At 38.2% G+C, this 23,842-nt stretch overlaps 1 protein-coding gene across 3 annotated transcripts in view; it reads right to left on the reverse strand.

Annotated features, from left to right (window-relative positions):
* LOC121636218 (membrane-associated guanylate kinase, WW and PDZ domain-containing protein 3) overlaps nt 1-23,842 on the reverse strand; it is a 148,124-nt gene that overhangs the window by 31,710 nt on the left and 92,572 nt on the right. For all 3 annotated transcript variants that reach the window (XM_041979517.1, XM_041979516.1, XM_041979518.1), the window contains exons 2-4: nt 18,505-18,621; nt 7,178-7,297; nt 840-1,046 (exon numbers count right to left, since the gene is read on the reverse strand). In XM_041979517.1, the coding sequence (XP_041835451.1) occupies nt 840-1,046; nt 7,178-7,297; nt 18,505-18,621 (444 nt within the window). The remainder of the gene's footprint in view (nt 1-839; nt 1,047-7,177; nt 7,298-18,504; nt 18,622-23,842) is intronic.

Raw genomic sequence — 23,842 nt, forward strand, 5'->3', positions numbered from 1 at the left:
TTTCACGCTTCCTTTTGATTATTAGTAGTGTGTATTGCTTTTACACTCTGTACAACTTTTGGTACTACATTGCATTTGCATGGAAAGTCCTGTAAGATAAATTTTTATTTATTTATTTATTAATAAATTAAATATTAGTTTTTTTAATACATCTCCAAATTTATAAGTAGATAAATAGTTTTCTAAAGGACTTCATAATTGGTTTTCTCAGGTGACTACAGAGATGGCCAGGCTTTAGTGGCCATGGCCCCCCTTGGACACCCCTTGGCTTTGCCCCAGGATATGGAGTATGAGCTATGTCAGGGCTTATCAACTTCAGTCCTCAAGGGCCACTGTCTTATCTGACTGACCATGTGTTAAAGCAGAGAAACATCTAAAAATTTTGGGACAGTGCATTGAGATGTTTTGGGTTAGTTTGTTTGCAGCTCTGGAACAACACCCAGGGGTTTTCTCAGCTTGCACAACATACTTTTAAAATTTAGTAAAGTTTGCAACTATTTTTATTTGTAAGAAATCATCCGTTTCAGGCACATAATAAAACAACTCAGATAACTCATAAATGCATATTGAAAAAATTGAAGCAAGAGAAATGAAGGCTTATGAAGGTGATCAGTCTGATGCAGATAATGATTTCTGACTATCTTTTCACGCTACTCTATGTGACAGACTAAGATGTCCTCAAATGCTTTATAAAATCTGAGAAAGGAAAATCTTTATCTTACAGGAAAAGCAGACAGTGATATTGGCTGTACCTGGAATTTCCACAACCAGAGAACAAGCAAAGTATGGAAGAATCTCTGTTATTCAATATTACATCCTGTGTTTTGAAATTAACTGACCAGGCAATCCATTGACCAGAGGGGGCCTTTCATCATCATCCTCTTCCTCGGGTAGAGCGCTATCCTTCCTATCCATCTTACTGACTGAAGTAGTGCGTTTCCTTGGGACCTCACCACTGAAGTCTTCATCAAACAGCACCTGATCCACCAGGTCAGGCTGCACCAGATTGGGTTCTGCTGGGGGCTTTGGGGTCCCATAGTAGTTACCTTACAGAGGAAAAGGATAGAGGAGCAGAGGGAGGAAGAACAGAATAAAAACAAGTTGGATTTACCTCTAAAATAATGCAGTTAAATTTGTTTTGTTACATTATGAATCATCCATCTCATCATGTCTTCCATCATCTTAATAAATTGATTTACTGTGTTACAAATCAGCAAGGTTGACATGTTACAGGTTTCCCAACTGCACCAAAGGGTTGTCATGACTCATGCAACATTAAAACATTAACATTAAAATCTCTTCAACTAATTACACCGAGCACTCAATACAGCAATTATCCATCTCTCATCTTGTTTTCCTCCTGATTAAGAAAGGCCTAGTGTCATGGATAGTAAATATTTGGTAGGATCTGAGTGCTCTGAAAGAAAGCAGAGAAGAGTGCAAAACTTTGTTAAATTATTTTCTCATTTATTCATGGGGTGATCCATCTACATACAGCTGGTAAGCAATATGTGGAACTCAATTTAGGGGCAGAAAATTGCATCATTTGAGGAGTAAAAAGAATGTGCGTACTAATTCATATGCCAACTATTTATTATGTTTATTTGTTTGCTAAATGCCGCTTGATCAGATGTGTTTATGCAAAATCATCAGATTATTTTTTACGGCAATTCATTTGCAAGGTCAAACATTTACTTGGTTCTTACAATAAGCAATCTCAGCTAAACCATGATATATGACTGGATTAATTAAAGTATACGGAGAAATACAACTGGGGAAAAAAAGAAATCTTCAGCAATTTAATTAGCCACCATAAACTTGATCTGATTTCCATTTGGTCCCAGCTGTGAAGGAGACTATGGTATTATGAATCTTTGATGTACTTAAGCATGAACATGCAGACATAACAAATACCGTTTTGTAAGAGCAACATTTATCAACTCTAGATCTTTTTATAGCTTGGTATAAAGAAGGAAAGCTGACAACTGCATAAACTGCAGAGAGAACACAGCGCTCTGAAGAAAACATCACAGTCATTGCAGCAGCTTTACAGCAGTAACACCAACACCACAACAGCTTTTCTGATAAGTGAGCCCATCTCAGACCCAGCCTCATTTCTGCAGGCATTCCAGCAACAATACCCAGAAAAGTGGGTTAATGCAACTATTGCTGATCTCTCTCAAAGCGTCAAGGTTGAGGAGGAAAGGGACACTGGATGAAAGCCTACCCCTCCCCTGTTGATGTGCGATTCTGTGTTTACAAAGTGACACTCATCCGCATTTGTCAAAGATGGCTTCATTAACAGGGGTTGCATAATGATAGCAGGGAGATATTGGATGTGTTGGCTAATCCCTTCCTGTCTCTTGTCACACGCTGACATTCATCAGCCAGAAGGTACCTCTGTGATTAATCACTTACAAACATGTCTCTTGGCCCCTGATAAATGCATGCCGCAGATACAGAGGTATGTGAAAGCAGTGTGTCAGGGAAGATTTGTGACACCATTTTCCATTTTAAATGGTGGGAAGCCTCATAAGCTGATGAGGTAGGAAGCTTGTCCAATGTTACTGGTGATCCTAGTGTCACAGGGTTGATGAGCCGGGAAGAGTCAGCCTCCTCTTTCAAAGTGTGTGCAGGCAATTTCATGGTGGTGAGAATCAGCGACTAGTAATGAATGATTTCCGTTGTCAAAGACACTATGTATAAGCTACACAAGGTCATGAGCTCTTTCATCTTAGCAGGATGATAAGCAGACAGTTGCACAATGTCACTGGCGTCCAACTATGACCTAATGCTGCAATTAGATTTAAATCCAATTTAATCTTATGTTGTTTTCCTTCCCTAAAAAATATCTGACTAATTAACACCACAGACACTCCAAAACAACTGGTGTGAAGTGGATATTGATTTGGCAGAATTTAGCATTTACTTGGCAGCCGATGAAAGATGAGGGGGAAAGAAAAACCCTAAGAATTTCATATTCCTGGCAGCTATTCCTCCAGTTTTACACTGGGCTATTCGGTTTTTGTCTGGCGGCTCTGTTCTGCTCGAACAGAGCAGCTCAACTTAGACCTCAGAGAGACTGAGACTGAGGAAGGACCAAAAACCCAGAAAGACATGCTGTGAATTACTGGCACGGATGGCTTATGCTTCTGCTTGCCAGGCAACCTGAGACCCTCTGGCCCAACATGTAGCATTAAGCATGCATCCAACCAACCATAGAGTGCCCTGGACCCACTGAAACATTCTCATTCTGAATAGGTACATAAAGTCCCATTTTTGATTAACCTTTTTTTTTTTTTTAAGAAAATGAAGGATTAACAGGATCACTTATAACAGAGTCATTGATAAAGGAGTCCAAGAGAGTGGAAAATTATGAGTAAAATGACACCACTAAAATATTTTCAAAGTGAAGTAAAACCATTATGCAGGATCCATTAACATAATAAGCATTCAGGCAAGTCATTTGGGGCTATTAGCGAGACCATTATGATTAGCTAAGAATCCCATTAGCTCAGCACCTTGAGCAAAGCTCACTTACAGTACACTAATAAACTGATGTTATTCATGAGCACTTCAATGAAGAATTAAAAACCATGTGACCTATACACAAGGACCAATGACCTTGTTTATTTCTGTCTTTCCAAAGGAAAAAAAAGGGCTCCACTTCAAGCACAACTAAATGGAGGAAATCCCTTTCCTCGATCCGATTATTTCCAGCTCCTCTTTAACTTTGCCATGCCACTGAGAGATCAACGCTCCCTGCCACAGCGGTCATTCAGTGATTCTGCTGACTGGGTTTAAGAGGAAGTAAAGAGGAGGGGGGCCAGCCACTATCGGAGTGTTTCCTCTCAGGGATAGTACACCAAAACCTTCCAACTTTTCAGACGCTAATCTACACATCTGCACACAGTCAAGCCAGTCCTGCTTGCATCGCAACAGGGGTTTCCACAGGGAGCCGAGGAGCTCAGCATGCTTATATATCAAGTCTTTCTATTATATGCTCTTACTTGGTTTGCTCTCCATTTCTCCCTCTTTGCCCACAGTTACCTTTCTATAAATGTTTAAATCTCACCTGGCTTCAGCTCACAGACGAAGGAAAGCTCGTAGGCGACACAGCCTGATATTTTCCTCCTTAGATGATCTATTGCAACACATCTATAGGATTTATTCTGTGGCTGTGCAGCCCTGTGCTCTTTCTGGTAAGGAGGGGTATTACCATCTTATTAAGTACTGTGAGAAGAAGCCACCCTAGTAGGCCCTGATCACAGTTAATTTCAGAATTTACACCCCATTATCCTTAAATGCTAATAAACTTTACAAATACACAAAAGCAGAAATCCACCATAAGGTTTCTTCTCACGCCAAAAAGGATTTAACTTTATCTTCTAATTTTACATGTTCTAGGCAGCACTACCCAGATAGCAAAAATCATCTGACCTTGTTCCGGCCCTGAGTTCTCACAAGTTCTGGCCCACATCCACATAACAGATCTGAGCCAGTGTCTTTTGGCACAACGGGCCTATGGATTTGTTCTTCCAAATCTGGCCTGGAACTGAACTGGGCAAGATGTGGATTCTTAAGTAATGCCATATCCAGCCTGGATCAGCTTAGAGCCTTCTGACCATACGTGTTGCCCACTGAAGCCTGCACTCAACACGGGCACCTTGACAGTTGCATCCGTTTTACAACTGCAACGCAGACTTGTGCCTGTCTGGAGACGGATCCTGCTTGAAGTCAGCTGCTATCTCGGTAGATGCAACATAAGCAATGGAACAAGAGAATGGTCCAGAGTCAGTCCATTTTACATAACCAGAGGTTTCCCCTCAAACATTTAGGAAAATCCTCTCCCATTTCACAGCAGCTTGGATTTGCAGTAAAAAAAAAAAAAAAAAGTAAAAAGAAAAAAAGAATGAGCTTAAAGAGAGGGGGGAGATTATCATGTTATTGCCATAATCATTGTGCAATGTGAGAGAAATCCTCCATTCCAATCCCTTCATGACACAAATACACTGCAACCGTCTGACTTTCCAAGACCTCTGAATGCAGGGCAACTTCTTATGCTGTATTGAAGTACAAGATGTAAGAAAAGGTTAATGCTTAGCTGTTTGTCCAAGACAAGATAGCCCTGGTTGTGTAAACGCCTTACTGGATTTAGCACAACTATTCTTGTCTATTTATTAAATATCAGTTGCTGCCGACAACTTCACATCATAAAGGTGCTTTTATACCAACATTTATATGCAGTTTAGGAGAGAAAAGAGAGTAATGTTCCTAGAGTTTATGTAGTGGACATTTTGCAATGTGCAATATTGTACTGGCTGTGTCTGTGAAAGCAGAGAAGGAGGAAAAAGAGCCAGTTCATTTATCCCATTAATAAACCATGACTTGAAAGTAAGAGTACAAGTGGGTCCTCCTGATGTGTGAAGGTAGGACCAGGAGGTTTACTGATTTACATAAGGTCACCAGCAGGTGCTACAGCTGCTTACATATCCACAGAACACTGTGTGAATGTTAACTGACGTTCCTGGACATGCTGTACAAACATGAGGAAGCATGTGTGTTAAATTTACACTTCTGTGTGTGTGTGATTTATTTAAATGGAAATATAGGAGAAAAAGTTTGATAAAATTCTGGTATCATGTAAGTCAGAGGAGTTTGTCTCATAGCTGGTCACAACCAGACAGATTTCACAGAATCAATATAAAATCAGTAGGCAGAGCTTGTTTCATCCATTTCTTTGCATCTCTGTTGATGCCGGCAGTAAAAGTTTGGCATCCCTCATCACATTACAGAAATCTTTTACTACATTTAAAACTACTAGTACAGTCTTTTTTTAAAATTACATTTTGCCTTTAGGAGACAGTTTAGCTAAGAAACAAATTATATATTTCACATAAATCAAATGTTTTTCTTAAACAGTTACAATTCCACCAGCACAAGATTTCCATCATTTTAACCATTTAACTGGGGCTATAGCCAGGATCTCAGAAGCTGAGCAGTGATGCTGTTGATGTTGAAAACAATTGTGTATATTTGTGTGTGTGTCATGAGTGGGAGGAAAAAAAAGACTGAAAATAACAGAGGAAGAATTGTTTATTCTTGCACCGTGTCATCATCTGTGAATGTTTGGCTGTCACAAAAATAAACACAGGCATAGAGAATAGGAAATATTCAGGAACACAAAAGATGCTCAATATAATATGCTCATTTCTACAAGAATGTGAAGTAAAATTGTATGTAAGGATGTGTAAACACTGGGCAAAATTTTTAAAATCTTGTTCTGCTTTTTACTTTTTTAAATTATGGGCGCAGCACTGTAGGTGATCTGTCCAAGCTAGCTACCCTTCTCATTTAAGGTTTACATTTGTCCACCTTTGGTTTCAGATGTATGCTCTTTTGTAACTCTTTGTAGAAAGCAGACCCCAGAAAAAGGAGCTACCACCTTAATGGCAGCTAATGGGTATCTGAATAATGAACAAGAATAAAGCACACATCTGAGATTTAGCTTTTTGCTGCCACTCGGGGGCAGTGTCAAAAATATGTGAAACATTATGAAATACAGGCAACTCTCATTTGCATTTGTGCTGTTGCCGGACTTTTAGTTTTTCCTTTAACTTCTGCGGCAGACACCAAATCCTATTTGGAAAAAAATGCTTTGTGGTAGAGCGACTAAGTGACTAAAAATAATTAAGATTTATTAAGCAAAGCCATTGAATGTGCTTTTAATCCATGCTTCATCATTCTTTTATTGCTTTTCATGCTTCCTGCTCATTGTGTTCTGCTGTGGTCATCACATTTTGGGTTGGGCTACCTTTAGAAAAATCAGCACTTGAAAGTGATTGGGGCTACAGGCTGCCGATGTAAGGAAACCACTGAAGTTACATAGGCAAAAGAGTTGGAGTGTACTGAGCGACTGACTCCTACATGAACAGATGGTTGGCTCCATTTTTAATTGTTGTAGCTGAAGTTCAAATTACGCTGTACAAAAAAGCAATTTATTATTATAAATACAGTTTATCATTAGTCTTCTTCACATTTTTTATTTGTTCAGACATGTTGATTGTCTTTTTAAAAGGTTTAACTAACTCCATGAACACACTTTCTCTTTACATCCAATAGGAAAATGTATCCTAGCACACAGGTGACACACATTTCACTATTCTGAGGTACTTACCATCATATGTTCCACTCTCCAGTAGAAGTCCACTCTCCTCCAAAATCCTAAAGTCACCAACACTGATGAAGTTGTAGTCCACACCAGGCACCTCCCCCTCTCGAGGAAGCCGTGTGGTACCTGGAAAACCAAGAAGAATGTAAACATCGAGTTCACAGCATGCTTCAAATAAGAACTAAAGGTGCAAACAAGTGATGGGACAATAAAGTAAAAATGTTGCCTCTTTCTTTCTTTCTTTCCCTAGTTTGCAGGTTCTGAATGTAATTAATCAGCCAAAAATCAACACTTTAAAGGCTTAAACACCTAGCAAAAGAAAGTCACCACTTTTCAGTTACAGTCCTGTCTTCCAGCCCGACAAGTGTGCACAGTCATTATGAGGGTGGCTGATCGACATGTAAAAGCAGTTGTAGTTTCTGTTTTCAAGTTTGACAGACATAACTTTGCTGTTGATTCCTAAGATAAAAGAGATCCAGGATATGAGTGCTTTTCTGATCTATATCTGTTTATAACTGCCATACATTTTTCAGAAGGGTGAATCCCATTTTGTAATGAATCCTAAAGGACCTTGGTGCCATCTTACTACAAAAACCTGATAGGTGCTTGTAGAGCACCAGAGGAATCAAACAATTTTAGTTCCATATATATACAGACGTGGACAAAATTGTTGGTACCCTTCGGTTAATGAAAGAAAAACTCACAATGGTCACAGCAATAACTTGAATAAGACAAAAGTAAAAAATTCTATGAAATTTAACCAATGAAAGTCAGACATTGCTTTTCAACCATGCTTCAACAGAATTATTTAATTTATTTAACTGATTACAAGCTTGTAGACACCTGTGATACTAAATAGTGGACACACCTTGGATTAACGTGTCCCTTTGGTCACATTATTTTCAGTCTTTCTAGGGCTACCATCATTTTTGTCCAGGCCTGTTTAATGAGTTTGTTTTTTTTAAATAATTCTGTTGAAGCATGGTTGAAAAGCAATGTCTGAATTTCATTGGTTAAATTTCATAGAATTTTTATTGATTATTTCTTTTGTCAGATTCAAGTTATTTCTGTGACCATTGTGACTTTTTCTTTCAACAACCGAAGGGTACCAACAATTTTGTCCGTGTGTGTGTGTGTGTGTGTGTGTGTGTGTGTGTGTGTGTGTGTGTGTATATATATATATATATATATATATATATATATATATATATATATATATATATATATATATATACACATATATACATACTAATTAATTTAACCAAATAAAATTTTTCTACTTAAACACTATTTTGACTCTATGGACTTTTTACTGGCTGATTAATCTTTTTTAAACCCATCCTTACTCTTGAAAGTAATTAGTGATTTTTGGTACGCTCTTTTTTTTTTATCCTCTGCCACCTTTAACAACGACATTTCCAGATAATAACATTTACAATAGGTCTTCCAAAAGCTAACTAAATATTCTTGAACCTAACAATCTCTTCAGTAACAGCCATAGATAGCCTAAATAGCTTCTACCTTTAAGTTGGGATAATCACCATAATTAACCAGGCCTGGAGAGGAATCAATTTTCCGCCCGGGAGTTTTATATTTAAGACCAGCCCACTTTTTTTATGTGGAGTAAACTGGATATATAATACATCATTTCACTATTTACAGTTCTTTGGGTTTTATTGTGAAAAGAAAGACATTAAAAAGGCTATTTCCCTGTATTAATGCACCAGATTACAAAAATATTGATTAAAGAAATGAAGTTTCCATGCTTTCATACTGCCCTTTATGAAAGGGTCATGACATGCAGGAGGTGCAAAAGCTAAACACACAGAGCAATAGACAGACACATCTCAAGAGACCAAAATAAAGACCTAAATTTATCTTAAAATGGGAACAACCTGTGTTTCATGCAAACCTCTCCCTCTCTCTCGTCCTCCATCTCAATTTGTCCTCTTCTCTTTGCTCTCTTCTACTTCTTGTCTCCTAACCTGCCCCTTTTGCCACAGGGCATCAAAGATATTTATAGTAAAGTTCTTTACACCTTCCTTATTTTCTCTTTATGTTCATTTTAGGTTTTACCAACTGAAAGGTTTTTCCAAGCACACGAATAAAAAAGAAAACGTGATTTATTCAGAAATACACATCTACTGTTGTGGACTGTAATTCTGGTGATTTCTTTGATGTTAAAGGACTCTATAGATGCCTTTGGAATACCTAAACATTTCTCTGTGGTCAGCAGCTACACTGGGTGGAACTGGACCAATCAGTTTAGTTTGTGTTAAATAACACAGTGACGTGCACCTCAGCATCTATTTATCCATTTATTTACAATTAATCAGTTAACCATTAGTCAAAATAAATTAGACCTATTGATGTTATTTTCGCATATTTCTCTAAAAGCTGACAGTGTCTGTTTTATTCCCAGTACTAATTAGTTTAATGATACCTGATCTACTCTGCAGGTAATCTTACCTGACTGCATATAAGCCTGTTGAAGTGTGCTGATTTGAGGGATGTACTACTTCAAGCTGAATGCATGCAGCTATTTATTGTAACACTTACTACTTATTTCATGTGTTATTTAATAACCACATATTACAGCACAAAAACATAACAGGAAGCCTTATATGCAAGATTGCAGGGAACCTTTGCTGTTTAAACATCAGCACAAAAACATAAACCAGCAGGAGACAGACATAAATCACTTTCCCAAAAACCAGTGTGTTACACATTTTCTCGTTCTGATAGTACCTGATAGTACCTGCCTGAAGCGCCAAAGGACCCAGAGTAATGTCTGTCTCCTCCCTAGCAGCACCTGTCCTCCTCCTTTCCTCTTTAGTTCGCTTCATCAAAACCTCATCACCTCTGCTTCTGTGTTATGATTGATTCTCAGATGTTTAAGGAGGTTTGTATTCTTCACACACACATCAACCTGTGCATTGTTGCCGTTTATGGAGCTGAAACATCTCCACTCATCATTGCGTGTTGCAATGCATATATATATATATATATATATATATATATATATATATATATATATATATATATATATATGTATTTCAAAAGGTCTTGTAACATTGCAGCTCTCAATGAGTTTTAGTTAGCTGGGCTGAGAAAAAAATGGCTGTAAAGCTTGGAGACCCCTGCATTCAACAAAACAGATTTAGCAGCTGTTTTCTCTTTAAACAGCATCAGTTAAAATATTTTTCAGGTGGTTATAAAAGGATGAGGTCTTGCCTCAAAACTTATATCCACCAGGATAAAACTGCATTTAGTTAAATAAATAAAAGAATATAAACCTACGTTTCTTATTGTCTTTTGGGAGCAGTTTTCCATCCAAAAATCTAATTTTTCTACCCATTTGCATGGATTTTGATTGACAAAGAGAAATGTCAGTTCTTTTTCTTCTCTCTTAAGTGCCAGACAGAAAATGTCCTCTTCATTTTAATAAACCGGCTCTCTCCTGATTACATCACACGCATCGCTACAGCAGGATAAGACATGGAGGAGGAGATATTGGACTGCAAGCCTCTGCATGTGGCCATTGAGCAAGAAGTTTTAACAACAACCCTGCGTTAATGCGCAATAAAAAATTTTTTTATTGTGTTAAACAATTAATGCGTTAAAATGATATTAACACATTAACATGCCCAGCTCTGACATATAGCAGATATAGTAGACACCCCACCCCCACAGCTCACAGGATATAAGAAATCCATAGTGAACATTTCATAGCCAGACACCACAAGACTCTTCTAATGGTTCTGCATCCATGCCTTGAAAGGTCTGGAATGCTTAAGTCCCAAAGTGGCAACCTCCACAATATTAAGCAGGGTGCATTGACCTTTCTTTCTCTCCTGAAAAGGACACTAGAAGAGGCTTACTACTAACATAACTGAAATGGATGTAATGTTTGATGTATTCCATTTCTGTTAGAACAAATGGTGAGTTAACAGTGACACCAGTATTATTTACACAATGTTAGGAAGCTGTTATTTTTTCTTTGATATACATTTTTATTTGGCAGAGGCAAAAATGTCCTAGTGTCGTGATGCTAATCAGCCACCTTGTTGAATACCCAATATCTGATAAATGTTTCTTACCCATAAAACCCAAGAATGCTTAGATTTTATATTTAGCAGTTTTCAAGTTGAATTAAGAACTCCTTCACTGCTGTAGTCTCAAAGCTCCTCCAAGGAGTCTCCCATGTACCTATAAGCTAGTAACCATGGCAACTGTAGAAGCAGAAGTAGATTAGCACCAGTTAGAAACTCATCCAAGAATAACATTTTGTTTTTACTCACACATGGTGGATTCTTGCAAAAAAAGCACAAGAATGTTACTGTCTGGACAGAGCAAAGGTTTTAGGAAATATGACAAAAAATACTTTTATTTAAGTTAATAAGTCATGCTTTAGGGGTTAATGTTGTGACTGATCATTGCAAACAGCATGCCTGAAGAAAACAAAGCTCATCGAGGGAGCCCTGCAGCAGCACAGAAGATTCTCACAGCGAGAGAATGAACAAAGCGCATACAGAAAAGATTCCTGTTAAGACTAAATATTCTCCCACAAATCTATATGATTTTAAGATTTCCCAGGATTCAATTGCAACACATAGTGGGAGCAAAGAACAGTATGAGTGTTTTTATCATAATTCTATCTTTAAAATTAAAATAGTATTTTTCATATTCAATAACAGAATACATGTGTTACATTAAAAGAAACTCTAAATGGCATCCACATCTTCTAATACACCTGTTGTTGATTCCCATTAGAAAAGCCTGTTGCATTTACAAAGTTGATTTTTTTTTCACTTGTAGAATCTATGCTAATCAAGAATAAAAAAAACTGTAGATTCTACCAGCTCAATGGCCTGTTTTGTTGCTATTGCCTTTTGTTTTTCCAGTCTTACATTTTCTCTCTAATTAGACTTTGACAGCTTCTCTGCACCCTTAGCAGATGACTAAAAGCAAACACACACACAAAATTGTCAGAGAAACCCCTTTTCACAGGTCGCCTTGATACCACAGTTTGTGTTCCAAAAATCAGTTGACATTGCGTCGTGTGTGTGAGAATGCCAGTTTCTGCTGCTTCTCATTACTAACTTGTCTGTCTATAGGCGCTGGCTTTGGTTGCTGAAAAATGTCCCAAGTAGCCCAATTAGTTGAGCCACAGTTTTGTACCTGCCAACAATCTCCCCAAGAAATGATCCTAGATGTCACAGTGATATTTACTATATGCCTCCAAATGTGGATCAGTCAGTGGTTCTATTATGTGGAGTTGCTAAACTTCCATAGCGTAAATGCAGCAAAATTACTAAAGCAGCTACTAAAGCACTTCTTCTAATTCTTATTGTAGGCATTGCCATTTAGCCTCACACTGGGTTGGGTCAAATTATGCCTCACTCGTGTATAAATGATGCATTCAAGGAAAAGTATTTAAAAAGATGCAGTAGAGACAAACAATTTCCAAAGAAAACAGCATGGATGTGGGGACAATTCATTACAAAAACCCCCAAAAACATCTTTTCGGTATTCACGTTATAAATTGTAATAAGACTGGAACGTGCGTTGCAAAGAAAGAAAAGGAAAGACAAGGGGATGCATTACAGGATTACTTTGCTGAGTGTTAGTCTCATGCTCGGACACATACTTCCATAAATATCAAACTATTCCTTTAACTCTTTTCTCCATATACAGTACTTAAAATGACATGTTTACATACGTCTATCTAAAATAAACTGTTACTTTAGTCCTGTGAGGTTTCACTGTGAAAAAGAAGTCTATTTTTTTTTTTCTTTTGTTGCTGTCGACAGAGAAGATGTCATGATGTGAACATCAGAGGTAGTCAGTCAGAAGAGGCAGGTCATAAATTTAATATGACAATTTTGAGCATATTTTTATGATGGTGCTGTGAGAAAAAAAAAAGGCTTAGGGCTTTGATGATGAAACTGAGGAAAAGAAAGAAGATCACTACAATACCAAACTGTTTGGGTACATTTGTTAATCATTTACTTTTATAATATACTATGAGGACAGCTATCTCAGGTAGTTTACTGTAAAGATGTCATATTGTGTCATATATTATATTCATATTAAACAAGAAATTAAGCATGTTTATCTATATTGTGTTTTATTCATAACAAGCTCCATTATGAAATAGAAAGATATATTATACAACAATATATAAGGAACATCTCTCACTAAGTGTGCAGAGGTTACTTTGTAAAGCCGTATCAATGTGTGATGTGGAGAGTTGTCTCAGCCTTTCTATGAATCACTACAGAGCACTCACAATGTGGAGAGTTTGCTAGAACAATGGTCAGCCGATGGAGAACCCCCTAAAGGAGCCCCACCTACACCTCATAGTCTTGCTGCAAGTAGCAATGCCTGTTAAGTAAACAAACATGTGAGATTGGGTTTATAAAATGGAGAGGTTTTCTCCCTGTCAATGAGAAAAAGAAAAAAAAAAAACAGAAAGAGCAAAAGAGACCAAGACAGTGGTGAGTAGTGCAGAAAATACAGGAGCTGATTTAGCTCAGAGCAGCTCAGTCTGTCCTCCTGTTGAGTAAATGGGTGCCATGAGGTTGGAAATAAAAACAGATAACTTGGACAATATCAAATTAAAACTAAATTGTCAAGCTACGCCTGCTGAGTTATAGAATTTATAGGAATAAATCTGATAAAGCACTACAATGGTGTATGAATGGCAGTAACTAGAAGAGCGGTTTGTCAGTGGTGTTTATATTTTATTTTCCATGTGTCCAATAGCCTTTATACTTCTGAAAACTGCATTTTTTATGTGCTATATTATGCTATGGATGTATTCCTTAAGAGTCATAACATGTAATGAAATTGTAACTAATGAGGTAGAAATAAGTAGAACAACAGCGAAAGCTGCCAAAGAACATTCAAATGTCTAGTGTCTTGAATTTTGTTGCTGCCAGCTGAGCTTCACAATAATGTGGTGTAAATACATACAATATAATTTAGGCTGTGTGCGTCTATGTGGCCCTGGCTGCACTTGTGTGAGAGGACAGCAGCTTGGTGGTCGTTAACTAAAGTGGACCATTGGCACTGTGACACAAACCCAGTCTGCTAATCCTCTTGCTGTCTGTATGGTTGGCACACACATTTTGGGTTTAAAGCTACCTTCAGATAGACTTCTCTAGTATCAGCTGTGATGTTCAACACATTTAGTGATTTGTTTTGTTCTAACTTTGACTTCTTCAACATATACTTGCAAGACAGGTTGAAGACATATTGATTTGCTACAGTGTGAAAATGGCTTGTCAAACTTCAGTGCCAAAACGAAGTGGAGCTAAACCTTTCCAGCACTGTTAAAGGTAAAGCTACAAGAAAGAGTGAAATAACTGCAGGAGATCAGGTAAGTTGTGGGAGTTAAAAAGATTACACCATTCTCCAGAAAGTGATTTGTCTTGTGGCTGCATTGTACTGTGGTCTGCTTTGCTGCTATCAACTTGTCATGCACAGATGTTTGAACATGACCTTATGTTATTAAAAAAAAAAAAAAAAAACACTGGGTAGCTTTCAGCCTCAATTTTCAATGAGCAGGGTACTCTGACAGGAGCACTCCCCAGTGGTTAACATTGTCAAACTTTGTATTTTACACCAAATAATAAGATTTTTCTTTTACAGCCATGACATGTTGCCATTCTTTCTCAAAACACTCTGGCACTGAGGATACTAAATGAAGAGTTTAAAGTGTTGTTTTGACCCACTTTTTGCTTCAAAATCTTCATGCAGTCTGTCGAGGATTGCATGAAGTCAGGACTGCAAGCAGGTCAGTACCCTAAACCCTCTTCTTCAGCAGCCATGACTTTGTAATGTACTGTATTGAGAAATTGTGATTTTTCTATTTGTTCCTCAATATTGTATGTGGTGCTTTTACACTGTCATCAGGTATATCTGTACTGTGACCATACAGTGGAAATCTATTCTCACATTAAGTTGGGTCAAATGATGTAATTTGCCTCATCCATGTGTATAAATGATGCACTGAAGAAGACCACCGGGTCTTTCCCTGTACAGACAGCAGGCTCTCTGCAGAGGAAATGAGCTTCCATGCCAGGAATAAAACATAAAATGCAACTATCCAAACCTTTGTATTTCCTAATTCTCACTATTGCGTAAAATTTGTGTTGTCTTGTTGAAAAATGCATGGATGTTACTTAAGAAGATTCTTGTAGGCAACATATGTTGCTCTAAAATCTAACTGTATTTTCTGCATTAACATCACCATCACAAAAGCATGAATGTGCTTTTCCAAAGGCATTGATACAACCCCGAAAATCACAGAGCCTTCCTTTTGGACTTGTTACCCATAACAGTCATGTTCAAATGTTAATATCCCAACTTTTACACATATAGGCAGCTCTTGAAATGTTCAAGACAACAGATGTCTCCATAAGACAAATGAGATTTTGTGGTGAGTTTATTCTGCTCACTCAAATGTACAATCTCAACAATATTCAGCAAGCGTTTGAGTGAATAAAACTGCAGTAATTTTGGTGATTTATAGCAGGTAAGTGTGTCCACTGATGACACTTGTCACTTCATACTTTTTATCTGTTGAGCTGTATATTACTCTGAATACTGAGATAGCAGATATGTCCATACAAATGTTGTTCTGATTTCACTGAAGAAGTGTCTTTGATGTGCTATAAACAAAAACACTATGTCTCCAACAGTGCCATATACAGCCTCCTATGCTCTCTACTCAGGCAACACCCCAGGGAACACAACTGTAGAGAAAACAACTGATTCTCCAGATCTTGTTTGAAGTTCATGAGTACAAACACCAAACACTTTATTACATGCAGTATATTTAGGAGAATCTAAAATCTATATGTTAGGATGCAATCTTGGGCCCAGATTGGTTCTTTGTGACATGAAAGGCTCCTCGTGATCTCAACATTGGAAACGTAAATATTTCAGCTTGTACAAAATATCTCTAACTGGAACATGCTTGTAAACTGCAGATTTCTGCTATAATTTTCTCTGTTTTAGATGTTTAATCTATATAGTAAAGTATAGCCATTTTCTGTGTTTGGTTAATCTTTTAAATAAAGAAATCTGAACGAAAGAGAAATAAAACAACAAAAAAACGGAGGTATGGGTGACTCTGAGAGAGATCAAAAGTGAAACAGTCAGGGTGAAGGATGGGAGACTGAATGTGAGCAAGTGAATGATGGAGGCGCCATCAGTGTGCGAGTTCTGGTCTCTTGCCATTAAGACAGTAAATCAAGCTGGGAGATTACAGAGTCCGACTCATGCAGCTAGAGCACTGGCTGCTGCTGATGAATAGTGGTTAAGGCTGCTGCTGCTGTACATGGAATATGAAGTATCCATCCCACCATGTTTGAAGTTGGAGGTATATGCACAGATATGGCAGTGCAAGCATACTGTATGCTTGTTTAAATGGAAGAGCAGCATTGGAATAGAAATCCTACCGCATTCAAACTCCATCAAACCACGAGAACTGACCCAAAAGTACTCCCTGTGCAACTGAACTTTGACGATAACTATTCAAGTTGAAGTCAACCAACCAGGACACAACACAGCTCAGAACATGACTCAAGTGGTACATAAAAGGAACAAACAAGGACATGACAGAAAGAGCTGGAAAGAAGGGAATGAAAAGAGGTAGGGAGGGTTTTGACAGAAAGATCCCTCCTGTTGAACATTGGAAAAAAAGAGAAGAAATTAAATATACATGAAAGGTAAGCAGCTTACTTCTCGAAAAATGTCACACTTGTGCATCCAAGTTCCCTGTGAACAAGGCAAAGCAACTTCCAGCCTTGGGGGGCACGAGTGCAAAGATGTTGCTTATTTGTGACAGTGCTGCGCCTAAAAGTCTGTCATCGCCTCAGGAGCAGCTGCTCTGCGTGCAACTAAAACCTTGACTAAGCTCAGCTATATTCCTCTGTGCAGCATCTACAGCAGGACATAAGAGATATTTGGGCCAAAATATCTGTTTGAAAATCATCACAGTTTCTTAATTACTATAACAAGGTTAAAATCTATTGTTGATGCAATTTTACATTGAGTAACACCAATTTTTTTTTAAATTAATTTCCATGTTCCACTTGTGTAGAAATGAGCTTTTTTAATTTTATTTTTTTTCAATGATAACCCTTTCCCTCTTTTTTTTTCTTTTTTTTTATATGGAAATTAAGAACAAATTTTTACCAGAGGAAAGATATAGTTTTCTTTAAAAATCCTTAATAGAATAAAATCATATTTCTAAATTTAGCAGCACGGCAAATGGACTGTATTTCTGCAACCCACATAAACCTTCATCCGGACATTAATTTGTACTTTTGCTGCACTTACAAATCGCCTCTAATGTTTGTCATTTCCATGATTTCATTTAAAAGATTTCAACGATGAATCTCTCAAAACCTTTTGATTGGTTAGAAAATGCAGGGGCGTCAGACTAAAAAAGCTTTTCTCTCCCCAGCTCTGACATTTTACCAATGCAAGGTTTCTCTCTGTGTGAAACAGTTATTTCAACGTTTCTCTCTCAAAACACACCAATGTCAAACATTCCCACTCTTAGCAAATAATGAGGACCACTTTAATGCAAGATTTCTCCTGACTAATGCATCAACAGTTTTGCAATACTTGAGTAGAAAAATAGTATATTTGATTTAGAAATATACTGCAGTGAATAGACATTTCCTTTTAGCATAATTTTATTATTATTATTATTATTATTATTATTATTATTATTTTCCCACTCAGGAGCTGTTCATTGGTGTGGTTCTTGGCAGTCCACAATACCAACCTTATTTACCACTCTATTACTGATTTCTGCAAAAAATAATCGGTGTTGACAGCCCTGCTGAGTGGAGTGTCAGAAAGGGAAAGTGGAGCAGCAAATAAAAAAAAAAAGCTAAGTTATTTATGGACAGAATATTATTTTGATCATTGTGATGATACGGTACAAAAGTAAATAAGTTACATGGGGTTTAAGAGATGTCTTTGGCTGCGTTGCTATGGTGATGCTTAAGTGTTCGTGTTGTGGAATGTGTGATAGAGAGCTATGAATGACAATGGGGGAGTGAAGTATGTATGTATGCTTTAGTGATTGTGGTGTGTGTATAGAGGGTTTATGAAATGGAAAGGGAACACATAACTCCAGTATCTTCTGTGATGGATTTCCAGCTGTGTGATGCACTCAGAGCATCTTAATTATTCCCATAAGGTGTTTTAGGTAAAAGCATGTGTGCACTATAAGTGGTCCCTGGTTTGTGTTGCAGGTAATTTCGAGTGCTGGGAATAGAAGGTATACATTTGCCTAATGCACTTACAGGGGATGGTGCGTAGGTAGAGGTTGTCCCGTATAATCTGCTGGAGTTTGTGGTCCAGTGAGCCCTTCTGAAACTGCAGACTGAGGTAGTGGCGCAGGTCTGTGTTCAACACTTTACCTGTAATATAGAGGTGAAAGAAGGAAAGGTCAGTAAAAACATGTAGCTACTTTCTAAGAGGGATTCAATTTAACATCATGGTTTGTATTCTTCTTCTTTGTCTAAATAAGGTAACTTTGTGGGAAAAAGTTAAAATTTTCACAGATTGTCCATAATTAGAGGCCAAATACTGGGTACAAACTTAGACACAACAGTCACATCAACAAATTGTTGATTGGTTATTTGACATTTTGATCTTTGCAAGAACGGCAAACACATTTGTAAAGCTCAACAGTCTAATCCAAAATGTTTTACTTTGGCCTTTTCAGGGTTTACAAAGCACCTTCTGAGCTAAATGAGGTCAAATAAAAGAAACAATCTCAGTGTTCTCTGGCTGAATGATGAAAAAAAGCAAAAATAATGTGGCAATTTAAAATTCAGAACAGTGTTATTTCCCTATGTAGAATGACCACCTGTCCTTTTGAGCTAATTGTTTAATTCCTTTTTGATGCACCTTTTAATTCCAGCTTGATCACTGGGGGGAACTATAGGTGAAGGGAAGATAATAGGTTAGACTGATTTTTTTAATCCACTTCAATCATTAGGATAAATTGATTAAGGCATGAAAGAGGTTAGGGAGCAAAATCTAACCAAGAAACACTTAGAAATTTCCCGTGCAGTTGACGGCTAAACTGTCCTTGAATGCATTTCTGATAGATTAGCACTCTTGAGTGAAGCTTGCTTTAGAAAAAACAAAAGCAAACTGTCTGAGCCAATTTTACTCTCATCACGGCTTTCTTTCAACCGATGCACCAAACAGTAAACTGCTAAGTTAAAGATGATGGTTGCCGCCTTCATTTTCCGTTGTCTTTACAGTTCCAATAACCTCGTAGAAGTCTCAAAAACTTTTACCAAAGATGTGCAATGCCATGATCTCAAAAGTGAGGCGCCAGAGAATTTCATAAAAAAGAAAGAAAGAAAAACAAAATATGAAAAAGATTTTGCATTTGCTCTCAACTCCCAAAAGCCTTTGTAAAAACAAAGGAAGTTCATGAAAAGTTTGAGGCAGAGGGAGAATTTCAGAGTTGTCACACATAAGCAGGGAAAAGTTCATCTGTGAGAAAACATGATGAGGAGTAAGGCAGACAGGACAAGACTTGCAGTGTCTGCCTCACATCAGCTTCCTCGTGTCTTGACAGAGGAGAGAGAGCAGGGTTTGTAACAGAGTGACTACTGACAAATCACCAGTTTCTTCAGTTTCACCCACTTCTTTAATCTTTCTTCATCTCTTTCCCTCACATTCGGGCACACAATCCAACTATGCTCAACAAGACTCTTCTATGATGAGATTTTTCTACTGTAGAGATACTGTAAGAGAAAAGGAGAGAGGGGTTGCACTTCATTATGAAGGCATCACATGTGCAGTACTGTCCCAATGGTTTCCAATGGTACTACTTGCTACTACTTTGCTCCATTTTGGTTACACAATCTATGAAAATTGACTGAAATACACATAAAATTAATTAACAGATACAGATTGCTCTGTCTATATACTTATTTAACACTGAGCATAAAAGAGCCCATACCATGTTAAACTCTTCCAGATATCATAAAGGGGACTTGAAAGTTAATTAAACAGCAATATTTCCCTCTTAAATCATTTTTGTCCAAACTAAATTTAAACAAGAGGACATTCTCGTACAGATTTGAGAGATGTTTCTAGATTGAGCTTTGGTGCCTTCCTCTGTGTGCCTTCATGTTAGAACAGTTATAATACAGGTGAGGTTGCAGGTTGCAGAGAACATGCAACCTTGATCCTGAATAGCGTTTCCTACTGGGATGTCTGCTCCTAAAACCGCACCGGATGGCAGCGGGGTCTTTGGACATGAAATGCATTTTGATGTGCCTCTAGGACTTGCAGTAAGTTAAGAACACAGAATAATAGTATTGCAGTGCTGTCACAATAACAGACTGTGCTGCTTTTTGTCATGAGTGAAAGAAGAAAAGACGATTTACAGATTTAGAAATATCATAGAAATATTTCCTGACCTCACCATTATACTTTCACCGTTTCATAATGAAGTGCAACCCCTCTCTCCTTTTCCCTATTATATAGTATTTGATTTGCTTGCCTTGTTCACATGGAGACTTTAAGATCTATATACAGATATATATATATTATTATATTATATATTTTTATTTACATATTTCCTTAGTTATATAGGGGCACTGTCATTGTTCTTTGTCAAGGGAAGTTGTGCATGTGTGTGTGTGTGCGCATGGGTAGGGGAGTGCCAGTTGGGACACCTGCAGTAACTAAGGAAACGAGGATGTGGACACCAGTTTCTGTTCCTATTGCTTTTTTGACAGCTGTGAGAAAAACAGGAGGGCTTCACACAAGGAGCAGAGGAACCCTCAACCTGTGAGTGACAATATTTACAAGCGACTTCACAGAAAAATAAGCCCAAAAAGTGGATTTTGCTACACTGCCCATGTCGTGCTGCATCACCGCTTTGATGTCATCGCTCCTGCCAAGGTGAAAGTCATAGTTGCCAAAAAGAGAACTCTATGGAAAAGTGCCACGCTGGTAACTGAAAAACGAGAATATCAAAAAGCTGAATGCAGGTGGCGGAAAACAAAGTTGCAGATTCACTATGAGATCTGTAAAGAGAGACTGATGATTTATAATCTGGAGCTGAGAAATGCAAGATGATCTTTCTTTTCTGACATCATTGCTGAGAGCAGCAATAATGCTTGTACCTTGTTCGTTATGGTTGATAGGCTAACTAATCCTCCTGTGTCAGTAACCCAGGAACTTCTATCCATCCGGGCCTGTAATGAGTTTGCTTCTTTCTTTACTGACAAAATTCAGAAAATATGGCAGTCAGTCAGTGCTTCAATGCCAGGGTCAGGACATATGTCCCTATGTTCACTCAGAGACATGAACACCATGACACACTTTTCTTCAATCAGTCCTAAAAACCTGGATGAGATCATTGGTCACCTGAAAACCACCACTTGCTGTCTTGAGACCCTGCCAAGAGGGGTTTTTAAGAATGTTTCAGGATGCATGGCCTTAGAGTTCAAAGATTGCAAACAAGTCTTTGCTTTAAGGTGTCTTCCCTCAAACCCTAAAAACAGATGTCATCAAGCCACTACTGAAAAAGAAAAACCTAGACTCGTCACTCATGAGCAGCTACATGCCAAAATCAAACCCCCCCTTTCTTAGTAAGATTATAGAAAAAGCTGTATTTCAACAGCTACACAACATCCTGACACTATATAATTGTTTTGATGTCTACCAGTCAGGTTTTCGGCCACACCACAGCACTGACACTGGTCTAGTTAAGGTCTTTAATGACATCCGCCTGAGCACAGATAGCGGAAACATTTCAGTCCTGGTACTGCTAGATCTCAATGCTGCATTTTACATGGTCGACCATAACATCTTACTAGACCAGCTGAAAAACTGGGTAGGACTTTCTGGCACTGCAATTAATCGGTATGAGTCCTATTTAAAAGACAGGGACTACTTTGTGTCTATAGGTAGGTAACTATACATCTGAGTGAACCAAAATAACCGGTGGAATTCCCCAAGGCTCTATCCTGGGGCCACTGCTGTTCAACATCTACATGCTGCTACTTGCTCAAATTATGAAAAACAGTGTCCAGAACGCTGCTGTTCAAGTCCTCACTATGACCAAGAAAGTAAATTATATAACTCTAGCCCTCAGATCTTTACACTGGCTTTCTGTCTGTCAAAGAATTGACTTCAAAATCCTGTTGTTAGGTTACAAAGTACTGAATGGTTAAGGACCAAAATACATTCAGGATCTTCTGCTTTGTTATGAATAAACCAGATCCCTCAGGTTATCAGGGTCAAATCTACTTGCTGTTTCCAGAGTCAGGACTAAACATGGAGACGCAGCGTTCAGCTTTTATGTTCCTCACATGTAGAACAAACTCCCAGAAAACTGCAAGTCTGCTGAAACTCTCAGCAATTTAAAGTCAGGGTTAAAGACATTTCTATTCGCTGCCTTTTATTAAACCAACTGTTCTCACCCCGCGCCGGTCTACTGGATGCTTGTTGCAACAGCTCTGACCTGTTTCCTTTCTTTTCTAGTGTTTTAACTATTTGATAGCTTACTGCTTCTGTAACTATGTGTATACAAACCAGATATACTTATTTGTACGCAAATCTGCTGTTTTTTTCCTTGGATTTGCCATGTTTCTTTCAACTAAAACCAATTTATTGATGTGTGTGGGGTCCCCTGCATGCATTGATTACAGCAGGGAAGAGCCGGTTGTGCTGCGCAGCGCTGTAGTGTTCCCCAGGGACAGACACAAGATGCCATGAGAAATGATCATTAGCCTTGTTTCTCTTCACCCTCTACACTAAAGACTTCAGACAAAACACAGACAGCTGTGTTCTGCAAAAGTTCTAAGATGACTCTGTGATTGTCGGACTGATCACTGAGGATGACGATGTGGAGTGCAGAGGACTGACGCAGAACTTTGTGGACTGGTGTCAGCAAAACCCTCTCCTAATCAATGTAGGAAAAACCAAGGAGATGGTGTTGGATTTTTGCAAACGCCGGTCTGCTGTCCCATCACAGATGACCATCCAGGGACTGGACATTGAGAGAGTGGACTCTTATAACTACCTGTGTGTTCACCTAAACAATAAACTGAACTGGACTCACAACATGGACGCATTGTACAGGAAGGGTCAGAGCAGGCTCTATCTTTTGAGGAGACTACAGTCTTTTGGAGTAAAGAGGGCACTCCTGAGGACCTTCTATGACTCTGTGGTGGCATCAGCCATCCTGTACAGTGTGGTCTATTGGAGCAGCAGCATCACAGAGAGAAAGAGGAAGAAGCCAATACTGCTCACAACAATCAATGGCCAGTAGTCCTTAACGGTTTCTTTGTAGTCATAAAGGTACCAGGTGTGAATATGTCTAACTGTAAGGCAACAGAGTATGCATGCTCTGTCACACTTCACTGGATAGAGAAAGGAAAAAAATAGAGGCATCCACTCAAAGATACTCATACACACTGGTCTGATCCATGCAAGTACAGTAAGGTCTTGGTGGCTTCCTGGATCCTGTCAGAGACTGTTAGTGAAACTGTCATATCAGAGAGATTCCTCATTCCTCCTCCCCACAGATAACACTACTATTCTAAGAGGGCTCATTTTTCTGTGACAGGGTTTCAATGGGCTCTATTGTACCCCATCAGA

This window comes from Melanotaenia boesemani, chromosome 3, assembly GCF_017639745.1.
Source record: "Melanotaenia boesemani isolate fMelBoe1 chromosome 3, fMelBoe1.pri, whole genome shotgun sequence".
Classification (NCBI taxonomy): domain Eukaryota; kingdom Metazoa; phylum Chordata; class Actinopteri; order Atheriniformes; family Melanotaeniidae; genus Melanotaenia; species Melanotaenia boesemani.